Source organism: Callionymus lyra, chromosome 5 (genome assembly GCF_982586985.1).
Source record: "Callionymus lyra chromosome 5, fCalLyr1.hap1.1, whole genome shotgun sequence".
Lineage (NCBI taxonomy): Eukaryota > Metazoa > Chordata > Actinopteri > Syngnathiformes > Callionymidae > Callionymus > Callionymus lyra.
The window spans coordinates 16349128-16369916 of NC_141822.1; the positions used below are offsets into that span (position 1 = coordinate 16349128).

General features: G+C 40.6%; 2 protein-coding genes across 2 annotated transcripts in view; one reads left to right on the top strand and one right to left on the bottom strand.

The window, feature by feature from the left end:
* Positions 1–4471, top strand: part of plppr1 (phospholipid phosphatase related 1) — a 45436-nt gene extending 40965 nt beyond the window's left edge. Inside the window, exons 7-8 of the mRNA XM_087791131.1 lie at positions 1775–1906; positions 3167–4471. Coding sequence (XP_087647257.1) covers positions 1775–1906; positions 3167–3199 — 165 coding nt within the window. The 3' untranslated portion in view covers positions 3200–4471. The remainder of the gene's footprint in view (positions 1–1774; positions 1907–3166) is intronic.
* Positions 4472–9076: 4605 nt separating this feature from the next.
* grin3a (glutamate receptor, ionotropic, N-methyl-D-aspartate 3A) overlaps positions 9077–20789 on the bottom strand; it is a 47999-nt gene continuing 36286 nt past the window's right edge. The window contains exons 8-10 of the mRNA XM_087791132.1: positions 19001–19162; positions 18860–18930; positions 9077–10592 (exon numbers count right to left, since the gene is read on the bottom strand). Of these exons, the coding sequence (XP_087647258.1) occupies positions 10058–10592; positions 18860–18930; positions 19001–19162 (768 nt within the window). The 3' untranslated portion in view covers positions 9077–10057. The remainder of the gene's footprint in view (positions 10593–18859; positions 18931–19000; positions 19163–20789) is intronic.

Sequence of the window (20789 nt, forward strand, 5' to 3'; positions counted from 1 at the left end):
TGTGTTACACCCTTTCCTGGAGGCAGTTGTTGTTACCATGACAACACACTCCTATATTGAAAGTATTCCCCCTTGAGCCGGTGTTTGATATTCCCAACTGTGTGTGAGACGGTTTTCAATTTTGACAGCTTCAAACATTTAAAAAAGAGTTTTCTTCAAAAAACATTAAGAAAATGATTCATGATATTATTATTATATACCATCAAATATTCAAGCGCTTGACTTTAATGTGACCAGGTGAGGGTTGATCCGGTTCTGGTCCGGCTCTCAAGATTTCCTCCCAATGGTATCACAGCTTTGTCCGTGAGTCGCCGCATGAACTTGAAAAACCTCAAGTTTTCTTTCAGAAGAGAATCCGTGTTTCTTCGTTTCTCTTCTGCAGCCCGAGGGCTCGCTCGGCCCGGAGGTGCCGAGATCCTCCTCGTCCTTTTATTAACTGGTCCGCGTGATAGTCCCGGACCGGACGACCCGACTGATCCGCAAAATGACAGCTTTTCAAGGAAAAGGGGGGAACATGAAAAGAGTGTTGGTCTCAGTTGACTGACTGCATCACTTCTCCTCCATCATCTCTTGGATCGATGGTTCACTCCCTCATGAAGCTGTTCTCACACCAACACTTCACACAAGACACATTTATTTTGGGGAATGAATACAGAAGTATTGTTTTTTCCATCGGGTTGTAAAGAAGACATGACTTGCCTATCGCTCACTCCGGGGATGGATGCTGGACTAACGCCTTCTTTTCTTCACTTTCTTCAGTTAAAAATAAAAAAGAATATAAACTATAAAGTGCAACAAATTATCTCCAGCATGAAGGAATAGAAAATGGCTGACAAAACGATACAATATTTTATAAACTATTTGAACATAAGTGCCAGAAATAAAAACGGTTACCAGAACATCTTTTAATTAAATCTTACACCTGAAGAAGAGCAAAACACGTGGAGTTAATGTCCATCAACTCTAGATTAGAGCGACTATGAGGAGGATTAACGTTTTAGAAAAGGAGTGAAAATGTAGAGCATGACACGCATAAATGATCACATGACAAACAACATTATCATAACATGCACTTGACACAACATTTTCAGGTGACATACCTGTTGATCACACGTATGACACATGACACGCAGAAATGATTAAAGACACTTGCACTCGAGAGAGTTTTTCGTAGTAAAGTAACTGCAGCCTGGTTTATATTTTTAGACATTTATTTTTAATTTCAAACATTTGTTTTCTGGCCATCGGGTCACATTGACCCATTGATAACACAAGGGTTAATGATAAAGACATTTGGGTCAAAACTAAATCTGACCAGACTAGACCTTCTTAAAACTACTGTTTCTGTGGAACAGAAAATTAATTCCACCAGAACGTCTTCCAAATAAATCAGTTTTTCACTCATTCATTTTTTAAACCAAGGATCTGAATTTACTTTACTTAAAAAAAAGATAAGGTCAAAGGACAGTCGCCCAAAATGACTTAACTTTTTTTCAACACAAATAATAATACTGTAGTATAATATTATTATTTAGATAAGTAAGTAAGAAGAAAACAGTTTTTTTGGATCTTTTTTGAAGATTAAAGGTGTTTAAAATACTAACATTGTCTGCTGCAACATTGAAATCAAAGATTGAATTGATCCATATGTTGAAGGGGTTAAATAACAGGACAGTAAACTTCAGGACCAACAATGTTCTGTGCAAACATGACTTTGATCTGAACACCGTCTCTTCTCCGTCAGTCCTCCTGAAGCCTCTGCTCTTCCTCGCAGGGTATATGTGTGGTGAACAATTTCAAAGGCGTCCACGGAGCTGCCACTAAACAGAAGCGAGAAGACTACCGCGGTCTTCCTCTGATGACTTTCCCTCGCGTGGAGAGTCCCCTGGATACCCTCAGTGCCCAGGTAGCGTGAATACAGCCGTCATTCATTGAAGCTTCATGAGGTGTTTGACAGCGTCTGTGCTGCACTTTTGAACAAGATGGAAGACATTTGAAATATTGCTTAGAGCGTTGAGGGGCCCCTGACTTTATCTGGTCCCTCAACCCCCTTTAAAAATGAATGATATCAACTGAGAGACAGTTAAAATGTCACTATTTTTAAGAAAAGATATATAGTTTAACACAGTGTTGTGGTTCCACATTTGTAGGTGTGTGTGTGTGTGTGTGTGTGTGTATGGTTGTGTGTCCTGTGACAGGCCGTCGACATATTCAGTATGTCCCCTGCCTTTCACCCTAAGTAGCTGGGATTCACCCCAAGTGAATCAACAGTAGAAAATGAATTCAAATGAAAAGAATTGCAAAATTCATCGACAATAACGACTATAAACACTAAAGTCTAAACTTATCAAGAGTTACAAGTTATTAAATCTAAATATTACACTCTTTTTATAAAGAGCAACTAATGTTAAAACCCAAGTCTTCCTCTCCAAGATGCAGTAAGTCTCTCATCATGACCATGTTTTGAACTTATTACTTTATAAAGTTCTCCTCTGTCTAAAATCTCGGCGAACGAGAGGTTACGAGAGTGGTGTCCATTATGATGTAATAATGTTCTTCACTCCTCCTCCAGCCAGCTGTAATCACACCCTGCTTTGTTTAAACAATGAGTTCTGGAGGTGGAGTGCAGACTGATGAGTACAATAGAGTCCAAAATCTATTTAAGAAGCACTTAAATCAACACATTAGTTGCTCTTTAAGATTCCGCAAATGAATGTAAAATGTGACACAGGGTCACACGAGTCACGTGAATCCGAGTCCAAGTACAAAATAGTTTTGAGTTTAGAGTATTATTCTATAACATGATTGTTTTTCTGTAGTGGAATCATCGTATGGATTCTCGATACATTCTTGTCCGTGACCCTGCGTCTACTTTTTGATCACATATTTATTCATATAATTGGATTATTTGTGTACACATTGTTCAGCGACAACCTCTTATTTAGTACCTTAGTTCATACATTTGATCATGAATGAAGTTAAGAGTCAAATGAAGTGTCTCAGCTCGTCTGCTTCCTCGTTCCTCCGCACGCATGAGAACTCACACATCCACAAACTCATGACTGCTACTAGTTTTAATTTCCACACCCTTGTCACTCTCTGTCCTTTTCCCCTCCTTCTCTATTCACCCCTCTTCCTCCTCCCCCCCCACGTCCCCGTTTTCCAGAACCACTCGGCATCGATGACTGAGGTCACATGACTAAGGGGGCAGCACCGGGTCACGTTTGCGTCTCCACAGCACTTCCAGACACAATGACAAGGACGCATGCCACGTGGCTCCGAATGCTTAACTCGACACACTTCAGATATCCGTTCAAGTCCGCCGGGGGGGCGAGGCACGCCATGTTTGTGATGGTTTTCTAATCCCGTTCACACCAGCCAAGGCGCTTCAGATCGCAGCAGTGGTACCGACATCGCTAAAAAAAGCACACTTTTTCTCCTCCAGATACCAGAACCATCGTAAACATCGAGTGTTCGGCTCCTCCTCGCTCTTCTGTTCGTAGTTAGGATGGTGTTTTTTGCACATTTTGTATGAGCGATTGCTGTAGCTATCCTGACGCTGTTAGACCTGCACACCTCACTCCGCGTTACATCACATCCTGTCAGGTGACTCCACATCCCTCAGTCTGAAAATGAGCTACAGGAAGAAGAAGAAAAAAAAAAAAAGAAACCCGTCGATGTTGTCATTCTGTGATGTTTGTCATTTGTACAGAGGAAAAAAAAAACAGACAAACTTCTTCTTTTTATTATGGCGTTCTGTATATTATTGACCATATGAGGTCATATTTTGTAAAGATTTTTGTTAATCTGTATTATTATGATCCGTTCGGACCTGTCTGCCTGCTGTAAACCTGGATATGTTTCGGTATCTTTTGTCCCCCGGAGGAGGAGGAGGCGAGAAAGATGTTTGTTCGACGCCTGCAGTGTCGCCGTAAGAATCTTTGATCCGTCAAAGTTTTGTATATACTTGTCTGTTGTATGTCGGAGCAAATATTTCACGGGAAAATATGAAAATCAAACGACAGCATTTTTGCACCAATCGGAGGAGAAGTCAGCAATTCTGAGGTGAAGATTTATTTTCATTTTTTAAACACGAACGGAAACTGTTTCCTGTTTATTTCTAGACATTCGTTAGTGTTGTATAAAGCTTTTATTTTGACAGACTTGACTCGTCTCGTCGTTCATTCTCTGAACCCTCATCGGTGGAAAGAAAAAATGCTGTTGTTAAAGTGGAAGAAAAATCAAAATGGCCGTCAGTTTTCCTCCTCCCCTCCCCCCCCACCCAGCCCACCAGTGGATTGTGATGCTATGTTGTGACTCCATCTCCTATTGGAAGACCCAGCATGAAGAGAGAAGATGTTTTATAGATATTCCTGATTTGATTCATTATCATTGTGACTATTGTTGTCTTTACGTTCAAAGACATATATTTTTTTTTTCATGTTTTGACAAATTAAATAGTCAGTAGCAACATTGTGTCCTGTGTGTTGATCCTTGTGTTGTTTTTATTGAATTATTATGTTTTTTTTATCGCCGCTCTGATGATTCAGGCAGGAAATGAGTGCTTAAAGTAAAGTGCGTCCAGTTAATTTACAAAATAAAACAACCTTTGCTTCCATTAATTCACATTTAATTCACGACATTACTCTCTAACCAGGACATCTCAATTTTAGACGTTGTCAGGACTGTAGACCTTAATGCTCAAAGCGATTTTTGTCCGAAAATGCACTTAAAAACGTCCAAATCCCTCCATACTGCTCGTCTGTAACTTCCCCTTTATATTGAAGCCTCTTCAAGAGGATTTGTTCCGTAAAAACCCAAACAAGTACTTTTTTTTTTTTTTTTAGCAGAAGTTTAAAGGCTAACATCCTAAAGGAACAGGAAGGAAACTTTGGTTAAATATCGCAACTGCTTCCAGTGTAGACAGTAGACTGGACGAAGACAACTGAGCACCTGTTGCTACATTAAAATTAACAAACGTTTTTGTCTATAACTCTAAAAAGTAACAATTTACTTTGAAAATAATCCCAACCCTTATTTGACATGAGGGTTAGAAGAAAACGAGGGTCATCTAAAACCAGGCCGTACACACTTTAACGTATCTCCAGAGTAAACTCATGGTGAGAAAAGCATTTATGTATGTTGTGATTTTGGTCGTTCAGACTAAAGTTATGTGTCAAAAGTTCACATGTGTATCAGATTTAGGAACACGTATCCCAAAGGCCTGGGATCCGTGTTCTCATTAAAAGATTAGATACTGGTCGCATAGAGACAAAATCATAAGAAACATGTCTTAAAGCTGATCATATGATCAACTTTTACATTTTCTTTCCTGTGAAACTCCGTCAACATGCAGGTCAGATGGATTAATAACGTCAAGTCCATGAGTCTGGGACTCGCTTGACTGCATCTTTCTGAACCTTTTGAGCAATCCATTCTATCGACTGCATTACTTATTAAACTTCAGTATAGGCAATAATGGTCAATTATGATTCACTGAGGCCCTGAATACCAATTAAATGGACTTTTTTTTGTATCTTTCAAGACAAACTAAAGAGAAACTGTGACATTTGTAGATGTTAATGCTCATCTGGGACCTTCTGACAGTGTTTTCTGCGATTCCCTTTTTTTCTTTTTCGCAAAGCAGCTCCTTAATTGGAGCTGATGCCAATCTTGGTGAAACCACAGCTCTCATAAAAAAAACGAATAAGCGAGTGTGTAAGTTCAGTCAGTGAGAGCGCTGACCTCCGAAAAGTAATCGATGTAATCTGCTGAAGTATTCTCTGTGTACACTTTGTCTCCCGTTGCTACAGTTGATCGGTTTCGAAAATAGCTTGGTAAGAGTGTAACAGCCGATACAACAATGAATAATACGAGAAGAAACATCATCGATTCCACACAGAAGTCGCGTCTCTTGTCGGAGTAAATAATAATAACCGTTGTCCTCGCTCCTTCCTCCGCGTTTAAACCACCGCACTTTATTCCAACCACACAAGCAGAATAATGCTGCCGATGATTCTCCCGCTCTGATGACACCGGGTGATGTCGGCCGCCGCTCAGCAGAACATGTTTGCTCAATGACACAAAGGCAGCTGGCGGCTTAGCTCGCGCACTCGCTCTTCTGCTCTGTCAGGTATTAATTTCAGTTGTGACAGCCGGCGCTTACCCTGCAGAGTACACACACTGGCTAAATAGATAGAGAGGTGTGTGTGTGTGTGTGAGTTCAGGAACGTCTCTGTCCAAATTGCCCTCGACTCTCGGCGAGTGAAGAATGTTACTGAACATCAGCAGGAGGTTGAAGGAAAGTTGCGGCAGGTTTTGAGTTTTTTTTGGGGGGGGTTTGTCCAGATAATCAGCTCAAGGTGAAAAACTTTAATCCTAATAAATAAACATTTCCCTGACTTTGACTTGTTAAATGTTGACAGATGACGGTCAAAAGTCACATGATGAAGGGTCACCAGGATGAATGTGACCTTTGACCTTTGATTGATGACTGTTGCAGCAAAAGATGCTTCATTTCTTTTTTCCGGTAATTTAGCATTCGTTAATGGCCACAATCCAGTGATTCCTTAACTTTGTTTGACCCGAAAGATTGCGTCCCAAAACTCCCCCTAGCGCTTGTTCTTTTTTGCATTGCGGTATTATGATGATTATAATGAATATATGTTTTTTTTTTTAATTGGATAGATGGATGGATAGATGGATGGATGGATAGATGGATAGATGGATAGATAGATGGAAAGATAGATGGATGGATGGATAGATGGATAGATGGATATATAGATGGATGGATGGATGGATGGATGGATGGATGGATTAACTTCTCCCACTTATTGATCCCTCTGGAAGTCTCCTCTGGGAAATTGTTTTTCCAGCACAGAAACACAGACGATAGATTCATAAAACAAGAACAAAGTGCAATGAAAAGAATAAAAAGACAAATGACAAAAATCCAAGTATGAAAAAACATAGATCAAAGAAAAATAACACCAAGAAAAGGATACAAAGATTAACAAAGGATAGAATCATCTATTAGCTCCACTCCTGCCCCATAACTAAACAATCTAATAGCACGAGGAATGAATGAGTCCCTGAGTTTATTAGTCTAGTAAATGTTTAAATCATTTTCCTTTAGATATTTCAGGAAGAGACTCTATATTCTTAAAAAGAAAATTCAGCCTAATCCTTCAGCATTTGTGATTTTCTTTTTCCACTAGTGCAGATCTCAGTACTCACAGCCATCATGCAGTGCTTGGTCTCTCTTCACTCCATGTATACTAGACTGTTCCATGTCACGGCTGTGCATTAGCCTGTAGATGATGAGTCACAAAGTTTTGGTTTGTGACTATCTTTTGGTGTATGATTGATGTCGGCAGTTGTACAACTGGACTTTAAACTAAACAATGTTTAAAATGTTTAGTTTTGTGATAAATGATCATCAGGACACTTGATACAATCGATTAAGTCTCAGTTTTCTTTATATATTTTCTTTGTGGTGTGATTTTTTTTTTTTTTTTAAATTGAAGGCTGTTTAAACTACACTAGGAGGTTAGTTACGTTTCATAATTCAGAAGTTAAAGATATACTACATAACGTAAAGTCAGATATTACTGAGGTTTTTTTTTTGTTCTTTATTGCTGCAATAACTTCTCCACATGCTGTGTCGGTAATTCTGACACTTTTCACTCATTAAATCCATATATTTCAACACTTATTCCTATATTTTACATTAATGATTGTCTATAGAAAGATATTTGATACCATTAACTGGTATATAATCACAAAACAAGTTGTTATTCTTCTCTTCAACCCCAAACTGACTGTTCCAAGAGCTCAAAGTTGCATCTGAAGCCCATATCAACATGTATATTAAAACTTTATTGAATGTAGTTTTCAAACATATTGTCGACCATGTAAAACTTGGATCTGAACCTCAGGACCTCATGTTAACATTAACTTTAAAGACAACGTCTGCGTTTCAAAGGCAGGTTGAGGTTCACTCGCCCTCAGCTGTTGCTCAAAGGTCACACGGAGGTCAGAGTGTGTGAGGAGGATCGGAAGAGATGAATGAACACACCGTCGTTCACAAAGGGCTCAGACAATCATGGATCACACACACGTTGTTGAAGCACCAGTGCAATGCATTGTGGGTGATATACAGCTCTGGAGTGATCATCAATCTTGACTCGATCCTTCAGCCCTGGAGGTTCTGTCTCACGAAGTTGACTTCTGCTGTTGAGAGAAATGAACCTTATTATGATTTCCTGGAGGGCGAGTGAGCGACGGCAACTGCATCTGCTTTTAAAACAGGCAAACATTCACCGTCTTCGGTTGTTGGAGATCAAGCTGCTGGTTTACAAACACTTTTTACTGGTAAATCATTTTAGATACATTTTTTTCTACCTCTTCCTGGTCTTCAGTCTTACAATTTAAAATGGGTTTTTAATTTTGATGATCATGTCATTGAGTTTTTAAAACGATTCTGGAGCTCTATGACAGCTTTTCTCTGTATTTCCTTTAAGCATGATTTACAAGATAATTGCTGGTTTGTTGTTGAGCAAAACAATTTAGACCTTTGGAATCTTTTGTGTGTGTGAACTGAACTCATGATGTGACTTTAATACATCATGTCACAAACATTTAAAATAAGTTAGAAAGATTTTTGGACCAACTAACCTCTATTGCGAGAGTCAGGAAAATTCATGGGCAAGAGAAAACATGTTAATTATTATTAATTATTTGCTATTCTACCCATGTTTTACCTTTTCTTTTACTAATATGTACTCTTTACGCCATTATTTATACTCTTGTATTCCATTTGATAAAGATATATATTTATCTGCGTAGAGGAACTTTCATTTCTATTTCCTTTTTTTTCTTCATATTTCATCATTCAACTCCATAGTTTGTTGTTATAAACTGTTGGAAATTCCACAACGTATCACACAAACAATCCTGATAAACGACAAAAAACAGGTTTATTACGTCACTGCGAAAGAAAACGGGTCCATGAGTGTGAAAAGAGGCAAAACTTTTAATAGCTGGACAGGTTCAGAAACGGGTCACACGGGTCACTTTGTGGTGAAATATATCCAAGAGTGAGTCACGTGTCAACAACGTGTGGTGCTGAGTGACACCGGATCAAGTGACTCAAATCCGTGACGAGAAAGTTGACAGGAACGAGAAAATTAACTAAGAATTAAATACGAGTGTCTTTCGTCTGTCGGCTCGTGTGCAGCTTTTATTCTGAAGGACGACATCTTCATGACTCTTCATTCTGCTTCTTCCTCTCCTCACCTACAGAATATCCTTTTCTTTTCTTACTTTTCTTCGTCATACAGTTTTCACAGGTTCAAATATTTCAGGTACAGTCAGGTATTCATTTTAGCTTCAATTGACTCCGAATTTTGTTGGATTTAACCGTTTGGCTTCTCTCCGAAAATGTCCGTCCATCATCGACCTGGTGAAAGACTTCATGCTCAGGTGGTCAAATAAGGGATATTAATTTATTGAATTGTATTTTGTTCTTAATTGATTTCCTCAGCAGGAGGTGGCGAGGAAATCAGGGGGTGGTGGGGGGGTGGGTTCGGGTTCGGGTTCATCCCCAGTTCATCTGTACATGAGCGAGTCTTAACTCTGGTGTTTAAGCCTAATGGTCTAAATCGCTGACGCGTCATCGTATCTCTGATCAAGCGTCGCATCGTGAGAGGAAACCTGGATCTTTACAGTGGAGGCTTAAGAGGAGATGGACTTATGGAGGCTTCGGGAGAGGGAGGGGGGGTGTTGCAGGAGGGATGTGGACTCTTAAAAAAGGAGGTGTGGAGATGACGTGTGCACGTGTCTTCAAACAAGAGTGAGGAGGTTCGAGGTCCACCAGCACCTCCGGAGACGTTAAGAAAAGGGTTTAACAGCAGATTTCAGGGAAACTCCTGAGGCCGAGAAGGATTTCACCTCCAGATAAAAGGACGTTACAAAGGCAGGAACCTTGTCCGGAACCGACAAGATTTTTGGAAAACAGTTTTTGGTTATATTACAAAAGAAAAAAAAGAGTGGGTGTTCAGAACTCGGGGAGGGTGTTCGTGTTTGTCTGGTTTTGTGACAGAGAAAACTGTGGGAACTGGGCCGCAGTCTGGTTGGGTTGCTGGTTCTCCGCCTGGTATTGTTCCAACTCCCGCTTCCTCCTCATGGCCGTCTGGAGCTGCTGCTTGATCACCACGATCTGACCCTCCAGCTCCGACAGCTCCTGGCTGAGAGGGTTCCGGCCCACGGCCAGTCCCGGCCCGCAGTCCCCGACGCCCAGACCCCGGCACTGACCCGGTCCCGCCCCCTGTCCGGGGCCGCCCAGACTCTGGCACAAACTCCTGCCCAGCAGTTCGGAGCGACCGTTGGACGTGCTCATGATGGGCCGGTGCTTCTCCAGGAGGGGCAGCGAGTTGGAGAGAGGGAGTGGAGACGAGGCCTGGAGAGAAGAAACTTCCATCGCGGCCATGAGTTCCAGGTCGTTCTGCAGCTCGTGAGGAAGAACCCGGTGTCTGTTGCAGTGAGAGTCCGACGGCATCCAGGAGGCAGATTGGTTGTTGCCCTCGTTGCACCTGAGAACACAAAGACCAGAATGTGTCGTAGGTTAGAAGGAAGAGTTTAAAAAATGTAGATTAACGGTTGGATCAACTCAAAATGTGGGCTGGTTATAAACTTGTCTAAAACTACTTTAATCAATGGGTTTCCTTCACTAATCGACACTTATATTATTAAATCAAAATGGAATTTGAGATTTGAATCTTAAAAATGGCCAAATTTTCCACCGTGAATTTTTCTAATATGTTTAAAAAATGACAATTATATTCTCTAATGAACCAAAATGGGGAGTTTAAAAAAATAATCATCTTAGTTATAATAGCAATCGTTGAAGAAGATTTTCAAACACATGATTTTATGTACCAGAGTGAATATTTATAAAACTATATTTAATTTTTATGATGCAAAATAGTCAACCTGTTTATGATTTGGACAAATATTGTTAATGTAGATTTAATAATCCTGCTTCATCCTCCCTGGCTTCCATAGATAAATATGCAGTGGTGGAGGTTGATCACCTTGACCTAGAGACGACACAAGGGATACCACAAACACATTTGTTTTCAAGCCTTCGGGTCACCTTGACCCCTGATATAACACAATGGTTAGGGAAAAAAAAACTTTTGGCTTCTGCATTTTGATGAATTGTATTTTATTGTCCATCATATTCTTACATGCACCTTTAAGACGCTCTCAGTATGTTGATGTTGGTGTTTCTTCAGTCGCTGACTTACAACGATCACATTTACGAACTCCTGCTGAGACGGATCGGATTTTTTCCCAAACCACATATGTAGATTTAAATGAAAGAGATTCAACTTAATGTCTTTTGTGCCCCCGGGATGATTTATAATGATCTCTGTTGATGCTCTCACTTCTTGTTGATCGTCTCCTGCCAGCATCTGTCCGAACGCCTTCGATTTTGATTCATGAGCACATTTAAAAATACGGTGAATAATTCTCGCTCGGTTCTCCGCCTGCAGCCACTGGCTGGACTTCCTGCTCCAAGGTCGGAGGGAAAAAAAACAACAAATCAACAGTTTTGGTTGCGAGGCAGGAGGATCTACAAATGTCGAACGACAAATCCGTCAGGGATGTCAGCTTCTGCTTGTTGTCGATTTAGTTCCTGCTATTTACAAGGAGAGGTGAAGGTCACTACATGGCAGACCAGGGCAAAGTGCGGCCCCTTTGACTGTGTTTATGCGGCCCTATTGTCAAAGTGATCATGTATAAATGGTTTTAATGCATTTACAAGTGTATTTTGTATTTATTATTCATATACATTTTCACACTTTTTTCCCTCCTTTCTTGTGTGTAATTCTTCGAGTATATATTGATCCCTCAAACCATTCTTTTTAAGTTAGTTGAAAAAATGTTTTGAAAAAATAATCATATATACAAGAATAAAATTGCCTCTTATTTACCTTAATTAATGTCACAGCCTAATGACAAATGCCCTTTTTTGAGGGATTTTTTCGTTTTTCTTTTTGCTTGACGGCCCCTAACAACATTCACAGAATTTAAAGTGGCCCTTGAAGAGTTATAATTGCCCACCCCTGCTCCATGGGATCCTTTAAACTTTAAAATGACTAATATTATCTTTTTAAAAAATGGCGTTACAGTTTTTTTTTTTTAGAAAGGCTTTGGAAATTGTCATCAATGTATTGTGTTTAGTTCACTGACTATTGTCCAGTATCCCCCCGCTGACTCAACTGACTCCCCTCAGCATGCAGGAGCAGCGGCTCTATTTCCAGCCTCTCCCGGATGCTGAGGTTTATAAACTTATCTTCAAGGTCCAAACTTGTTTCTCCCACTTGTCCCTGCAATGTTGTATTTTGGGACACGATCCACCACTGGTGACCATAAGTAAGAGTAGGAACGTAGATCACATGGTTTTTCCTTTTGGCTTAACTCTCTTCTTACCACCATAGATCAGTGTATCATCTGCATAAAGGCAGACACCACCAAAATCCCCCCATTTTGACCTCACGCTCTATTCTTCCCTCACTTGTGAACAAAACCCCGAGATACTTGTTATGTGGTAAAGTGAGTATCTTGGGGAGTGAAAAGCGTGTCTTTTGAGTTCATGACATCACATTGCAGTTGGTCGACTGCTGGTCTCTGCTTGAACCCGACGTCTCATTAGTATCTGTCAACGACGGCAAGTCTTTCCAAAATAATGACAACTAATCCGTAGCGACTCTTCGACTGTTGATGCTCAGCTCGAGCGGCGACAATGACAGGGTCGGTTGTCTGAGAGTGTAGCAGTGGATCTGCCCGAGAGCCTGTGTGGGCGCTTAGAGTAACTTAAGGCTCTTTCGTCCATCTGTACTAAACTGGTGAGATCTGGAGACAGTAGAGGTGACTCCTGCAATGACTTTTCATCCTCGTACGTCCCACTTTCTTCACGAGTTCCCAAGATTAAACTAACCCAGATATACTGAATTTAAATGTCTCCGATGCTGTTTTTTTATTCCTTTTCTTGTTTTCCTGCTGCTCTGCTCCACGAACTCGTGGTCGTCTCCGTGACAAACCTTCTGGACGGTTGCACTGCTGCGAGTGTTTCTCAGCCCATCTGTCACTGCAGGTGTTGCTTCCTCCGACACAACCTGACATCTGCAGCAGTGTGACGTCCTTCAGCGCCAGATGCAGCGCACGACGCTTCTGAAGAGCACTTGAGCAACATCTAATCGCAGCCAGCCATTTCCATACCATGAAAACTCAACCGTTTTTCCCAAAGAAACAAGATTTTAAGGAGTTTTTCGGTATGAATCTCGGGAAGAACTAAGTGTTGGACCTTCGACCTGAATCCAGACATCTGGACATAAGTGAGAGATGAAAACATGTCACCATTTCTGGGTCGACTTAAGGATGATGATGATGGTGAAATGAGAGGAAAGTAAAAATATGTTGACAAATTCATCACATCAACGAGGTGATTTAAAGTCGCTTTGTCTATGAACGCCACTAAGGGTTCGTAAACACTTCAAATATGACGATAAAAAAAGGCTTTGAATTCATTCGAGAGAGCGAACCGTCTGAGTGGAGCATGAGGATGTTATAAGCATCAGGAAGTATGACACGGTGAAGCCTCCCCGACTGTTATTTTCTCATCAGAACTACGCAGCTGTGAAGCATCATCACACCCGAGGAAATGCCTTTTTTTCCAGACCGTTGTCAGTTCCACCCGACCGCCTCTTTAGATGCCACTTGTTGGAGTTTTTGTGGAGGTTGTCGATGTAACGAGGATGTTTAGAAATGATTATGTTGTTTCATTTCAGGTAGATTTCTCAGCTGCCAGCCTCCACTTTTATCATGAATCTGTGGAAATCTCAGGTGTGTCTGTAGGAACATGTCGTTGATGGGGCTGGGTAAAAAAAAATGATTTAATTGATTTAGAAACGATTTCTTTAATACAATATCGATAATTAGAGCATGACACAAGTAAAGCTCACTCAGAACCTCCTTGACTAAGAATTTCGCTGCGCCAACATTTGCTTCTGACAACAAGCCTTCTGGGACAAATTATTAAACTTGATGGTCATAATTACATCATAATTGACTGTGCTCTTGTAACCTCTCGTTCGCTGAGATTTCAGACAGACCTTTAACAGCTGATTCTAAATAACAGACGTTCAAATAATGCTTGTACTCAGTAGTATTATGATGCAACATAAACATCAACAACTGAAACAGTTATTAACAGGATGTATGAACGTATAAAAATTATATTTAAACTAAAGACTAAATGTCAGTTTATAGAGTTATAAACTGTGACACATGGACATTACTTTTTCTAACCAAGAATATGACCAAGAGAGAACAAAGTCACAGGACTTTAAGATTGATTTTAATATTATATTATGACAATAATAATTTTCAGATACAGTTTAAGACTGAAGAGTTTTTGTTATTTTCATTTGTTTGCACGTAACACCCCAGTCTTAGTTGTAACCCTGGTTCTATGAATCTTCTATCTCTACAGGCTGTTGCTAAGGGTTCCCTCGGGAAGCGGTTTTTCAGCTTTAAAAGTTATTATTTGGACGTTTGGACCCGAGAAGCCTTTTGCTAAAATTGTCCACCTCCGACAGTAAAAAATTGAGACTAACATGGCAACATTCTTGATGTACATGACGACTGTATGTAGATAACCAGTGTTGATGGTCATTTAGGGGCAAGGATTTTATCACAACAACGAACATCCCTTACATCTCTCTTCTCTGTCTGAGCCTGAAGACAAACCAGCTTCCTTCTTTGTGGAATCATTAAAATTCAAACCAGAGCACAAAGTGACCTCACCACGTCACACCGTGTATCTCTACATCTGCACCACCACGAGTGTTTACACGTAAAAATAGGACCTTGTGTGGAAACAGTTCTGCAGCTCCATGAACACAATGTTGTAGGGATGGTTGTGGGGGGATTACTGACTCGCTTCTTAATTCTCTCGGACAGGAATATGTCAGACGCCTTTAGCTACTTCTGCATCCTTGTCAAATCGGTTAAGAAGTTTATGGTCAATTGAAGTAGCCACAACTGTTCTGATTTAGAGTTTCTCTCTGGTGAGCTCTTGTTTTTGGTGCGTCCACTTTCTCTGCGACACAAAAACTCCAGCTGCTTTTTCTTTAAGCTCCTGAAACAACTTCTGCTTGAGTCTCCCTTGTGGCCTCCTACCAGTGGGACAGGCCTCTGAACACCTCACCGGTGAGGCGTCCAGGAGACATCCTAGTCAGATTTCCACGACAAATGACTTCTCTTGACACAGAGAAGCCGCTATACTCTGAGTCTCTTCAGGATGGCCGAGCTTTTAACTCCATCAGTGTCTAGATAAACTGATGTGACAGAGATGTGTTCTTGATGGCAACAACTCTATAAACCATATGTTCTTCAACATCTACTTTTTTTTAATCTATTTTTAAAAAGTGTAAGCACAAAATCCTTCTTTCTTCTTTGTGATGTATAGAAAATATTTTTGACCACATATGAGTTTTACTCAAGATACATTGTGTCTAAATACATTGTGTAGCAACTAGAAGGCGACACACCCTATGACGTGATGATCGAGTCACTCGGTTGATCTGGGAATATGTCGGTATTCCCTCAGAAGAGCTTCAGGAGGTTTATTTTAACGTCTTCACCTTTGCATGGATGGTTGGCTAAATCAAATCCAAATAAGCTTTTGTGAGCATCATCGGTTCTGTAATTAATTAACAGCCGTGTGTGTGTGGAGGGGGGGGTTTGGAGGGGTTTTGGAATTGGTTTGTGGTTTTGACTGAAGATATGGTCTGTTGGCTTCATCACAGAGGATAAAGTGGGTTGAAAAAAGTTGAAGGGCCTTTCCCTTGAAGTATCTTGGGGACTTTTTTCATGAGTAAGGGAAGAATTAGGCGTGAGTTCCGCTGGCAGATTGGAAGGGCCAGTGGTGGTTATATAAAATAGCGAAACAAAAAGGCAAAACTCTCCGTATACTGGTTTTACTAAGTCTCAACCCTCACCTATGATCAGGAGAGCTGGGTAGTGTCGCAAAGTACAATATCGCGGGCGGGTACAAGCGACCAGAAATGAGTTGCAGGCTGAAACATCTCGGGTCCACAGGGCAGAGGTTGTACCACCTGACCCCGAGGAAGATGAAGGGGTAGGTAACCAATGTTTTAGAATCTCAAACGACTAGAAGTCAGTTTTTGAGTAAATAGCAACATGTTCGTTAAAGTGCGCTTTTGAAAGTACATTATGAGAAAAATCATCTTGCAATACTGTCGATGTATAGTGTATTTTCTCAGTGGTCACGCGATGTGTCACTCGTTCCGACCGTGTTTTTGTGAAGTATCTTAATATAGTAACAACTTGAATGAAGGCACAAACAATGATTCTAAAAACCGTCACGTGCAACAGTACAGAAGATACATTTGAGGTGAGAAAGGGGTTAATGGGGTCAGCGTTCAATACGTCCTCGTGAGAAAGATTCTCATTCCTTCGATTCTGTACAAAAGTTCAAGCTCGAGACATACTTTCTTCAAATGGACTCGCCACCTTTGCTTAAATGGGCTGCCAGAAGCGCCGCGATGAAGGATGATAATTATGCAGTCGTGATGATCTATCTACATTACCGCACTCTGGCCTCACACGACCTTCGCTCCGGAGTCATTACATCTGTGTTCACCGTGTTGTGCCTCCTCCACACGATGGAAAAAAAAAGGCCTTGATTCTACAGCGGTAACAAGGAGAGGCTTCGAAAAAAACTGAACCTCATCTAACAAATCCACTCAAAAAACCATCCGTTCCCACATAAGGAGCCGAAAACGGAGGCGATAAATCACGGAAATGAACAAGATCAGCCAATATGAGTAATCACAGCTAACCCTGAAAACATATTAATGACAATGTGGTCCAGTTTAGAGTTGTCCAAATGACTTAATGGACCGTTTTGCGCTCGTCGGGACAGAGTGCAGCTCGGCAACATTTTGGCAGGACAAAGAAAATTTGAGTTTTAAATGGTTTTCATTCCCGCCCACTTCAGCATGAGATGATCATTCACTGATAACCAGATTCCATCAAACTACTAACTTTGGTTTATAACTGAATTAAAAAACTGCTGCTCCTGATGAATTCAGACACCGTCGCTGAGTATTTAGAAACAACTGTCAACGGTTTTAATTCAAAGGAGGAGTAGATGTTCTTCAAAATAATATGAAAACGCTTGATTTTAAACTTGTAAGTGCTTTGATAAGAATGTTCTCAGTAACCAGACACTAACCAGTGACTTGTATGTTGGACTAAGTGTTTGATAAGTTTACTCATATAAAAACCTGCCTCGCATGTTTCAAATGTTGAAGTCTTCCTCTCCAAGATACAGTAAGTCTCTTATCATGACCATGTTTTGAACGTATTACTTTATAAAGTTCTTCCCCGTCTGAAATCTTGGCGAATGAGAGGTTACGAGATTCTATAATGGCATAATAAAGGCCTCACTTCTCCTCCAGCCAGCTGTAATCACACCCCGCTTTGTTTATACAACGAGTCCCTTGGCGGTGGAGACTTGCAGGATTGATGATGCGTGGTGAAGAAGATTGATGATTGACCAATCACAGAAGAATGGTGTTTTCAGTGGGCGGGGCTTAAACTCATTTTCTAATGTAAATAATTAAATAAAAAGAGAGTTTTGTATAAACAGACACTGATGTGTACAATAGAGTCCAACATCTATTTTAGATACACTTAAATCAAAATATTAGTTGTGTTACATTCCAGGTGTATCGAGATACTGACAGATTTTTTGATGTTGTTTTGCACATGAGGTTGAACTATAAGCAATAAAGAGACTTTGATAATAATGACATATACTTTTACTTTCGTTAATTCTGTGTTTTATATGCTATCCTCTAGTGCTTCAGTTTCAACGTGCCTCTGTAGATGTACTTGTGTGCGAGTAAAACGTAGTACTCGGAGTAAATCAGTATTTTTGGCACGTACCGTAGCTTATCGTCATCGTAGTTTATGACCAACACAAAAACGGTTACGATATTGTTAATCTGGACTTCGGAGTGTTTAGTCAACAGACGGTGAGTTACGGTTGCAGGTGAAGACGATGGTTAATGTCGACAGTTAAACTGGAGCAGCAGTCTGGTGCATTCAGAAGAATCATGGATCGTCATCTACAGCGAGTGAACTGCCTCGCGCCCACCAGCAACACTTAACTGATTGGCTCCTATTTATGGCGGTCGTTTAAGATACGTGGCGGACGCCATCACGTGGAGGCCTCGCGGCGGCTTTCAACTCTAGCTAGCTGTTGGATTAAAATTATTATTCACCATACGTATATGGCATACTTAAATTAATGCTAAAGATAATATATATATAATTATAATTTATAAATTACTCGCTTAATCTAAGAACTGAAACGTTTGAATACAGATTCACAATCAACATTTCACTTCAGACTGATACACTGTAGAGATACGACATCGGTTATTTAAACGGGCAACTTGAAAGAACCATTTGCCGGAAAGAGACGACCTCCTGGCCCGGAAATTTGCCTTAAATATCGTGATGTTTCTACAGCTCGAGACCTTTTCTCCGGGACTATTAACCTGTACAGTCGCCGAGAGGAAGTGTGTACAGTCGCGATTGTAAAGCTTGTATTTTGTTTGACTTCGAGCGGCGAATAAACAACCCGTGACACACTCTCAAATGACCATCTTTCTCCACAAAGCGAAGCATAAGAACCGGTTATGGAGCGACGGAACGGACTCCTGTTTTGAACTGTTTTAGAGTCCAAGGACTTTACCTCTTCTCCGGCTTGGTCACCGTCTGGACTTTGTCCTCACAGAAGACGGAGTTGAGGGCTCTGTGCAGTCTCTGCAAGAGAAGCAGTGTTGTTGATACTTCGTCCACGTGACCCCGTGTGTGTGTTTGTCTCGAGGAGTACCTGGCTGGTGTGGAGCCAGTACTTGAAGCGAGGCTCCTTGACCCTCGGGATCACCAGCTTGTACACGATGTGTTCCGCCAGGGTGGTCAGCAGAGACAAGGCCACGCCCACACACAGCATCACGAACAGGCCTGAGAAGTGTTTGATGCCCATTTGAAGCGTCTGTGAAGAGACAAGGAATAACAGGACTTACAAAAAAACACAGTTGGAAACTCGCTGAGGTGCGGGAAGTCTGCCTTAAAGATAAACTCCGACTGTTGGTAGAAACGTCTGTAAAGGGATTCAAGAGATTCAGCAGAGTGAGATGTACAGTGGAACCGTGACTGTCAGATCTTAAAGGTTTTATAAATGTATTTACAGAAGCAATCCAGAGTGAAGAAGCATGAACTGAAATTCAACTGGACTGAACCTTGTCCAGGATCTCTGAAAATACATAAATGAATATCGGACCAAAAGAAACCAAAGTCTCATACTTTAAAGTAACTGTGCTCAACCGTTCTCCTCTTGAACTTCTTCTATTTAAAAAAAAGAAATCCTCCACCGTCTTTTTCAAATCCCAGGATTCTGGAGCAAGCACAGTCGGCTCCGGGTCCTTCGGGGACGATGAATAAGTTTCAGCAGCTCTTTCATTCAGATTAAACCGGCTTACATTAAGAAGTGAAGATGAAGAGTTTTTCTCCAGTCTGTGGGACCAGACGTGTTCTCAGACCACATCAAAAAATCTCACCGACCGTCAGACCTGGAGGCTCGAGAGCGACGGTGGATGTGCAGCAACATGTGTGAACTCGGGACATTCAACTGCTCAGGTTTCACATTATAATGGTGTTTGCTGAAGAAATTCACCTCCAGACCATGATTTTCTGTCTACAATCGCACACCTGCTGACCCGACAGTGACTTGTGATGTCATCAGCTTCGATACATGAATATCTCATCATTGTTAAATTAATGTTAAATTAAAAATTATTTTTTTATTTATTTATTGTATGTTCTGATGTGCCTTGTCTTGTTTCTATTGCATAATTGCACACTTTAAGATTAAAGGGCACCTAATGTGTTGATTTAAGTGTCTCTTAAATTGTTCTAGGACCTCTATTATACTCTATTGTACTCATCAGTATGTTTCTTTTTTCACAAAACACTCATTTAATAAAGATATTTATATTAGAAAATACGCTTAAGCCCCGCCCACTTGAAAAGCTCTGTTTTGGCTGAGAAGAAATCTCGTCCAAGCAACCACGCCCACTCTGCTCTGATTGGTCACAAAAAAATGACTTGCATTCAAAGACTCACGTTAATTTCAAACTCACCCCTGAAACTCTCGTTTTGTACATTAAAAACTAATAATAAAAATAAGGTTTGCTGCTTAATGTACACAAAAACACCTAAAGTGTTGGTGGGATTTCAGTCGGAGAGAACTTTATTTAGTAATAACTTCAAAACGGAGCAACGTCATGATGAATGAACTACTACATTTTGAAGAGAACGACTTCAACATTTACAAGTATATAATGGTATAGTATAGTATAGTATAGTATAGTATATATATTTATATATGTCAGGATAGTTGGGTTTTCACATTAGTTGCCCTTTAAAGCATCTCCATTGAAAATCAAACAGATTGTTCCCTGGCTCCCTCAACTGTTAAAACAGTGCAATTGCATGTTTGTGATCATATCGTTAGCCCCGCCGCCACATATTGTTTACGAAAAGACTCAAAGCAAAGCAGATATAACAGCAAACTAACAGCTCTGTTTATCAGAAAGAATAAAGACAGACATGTAAACTGT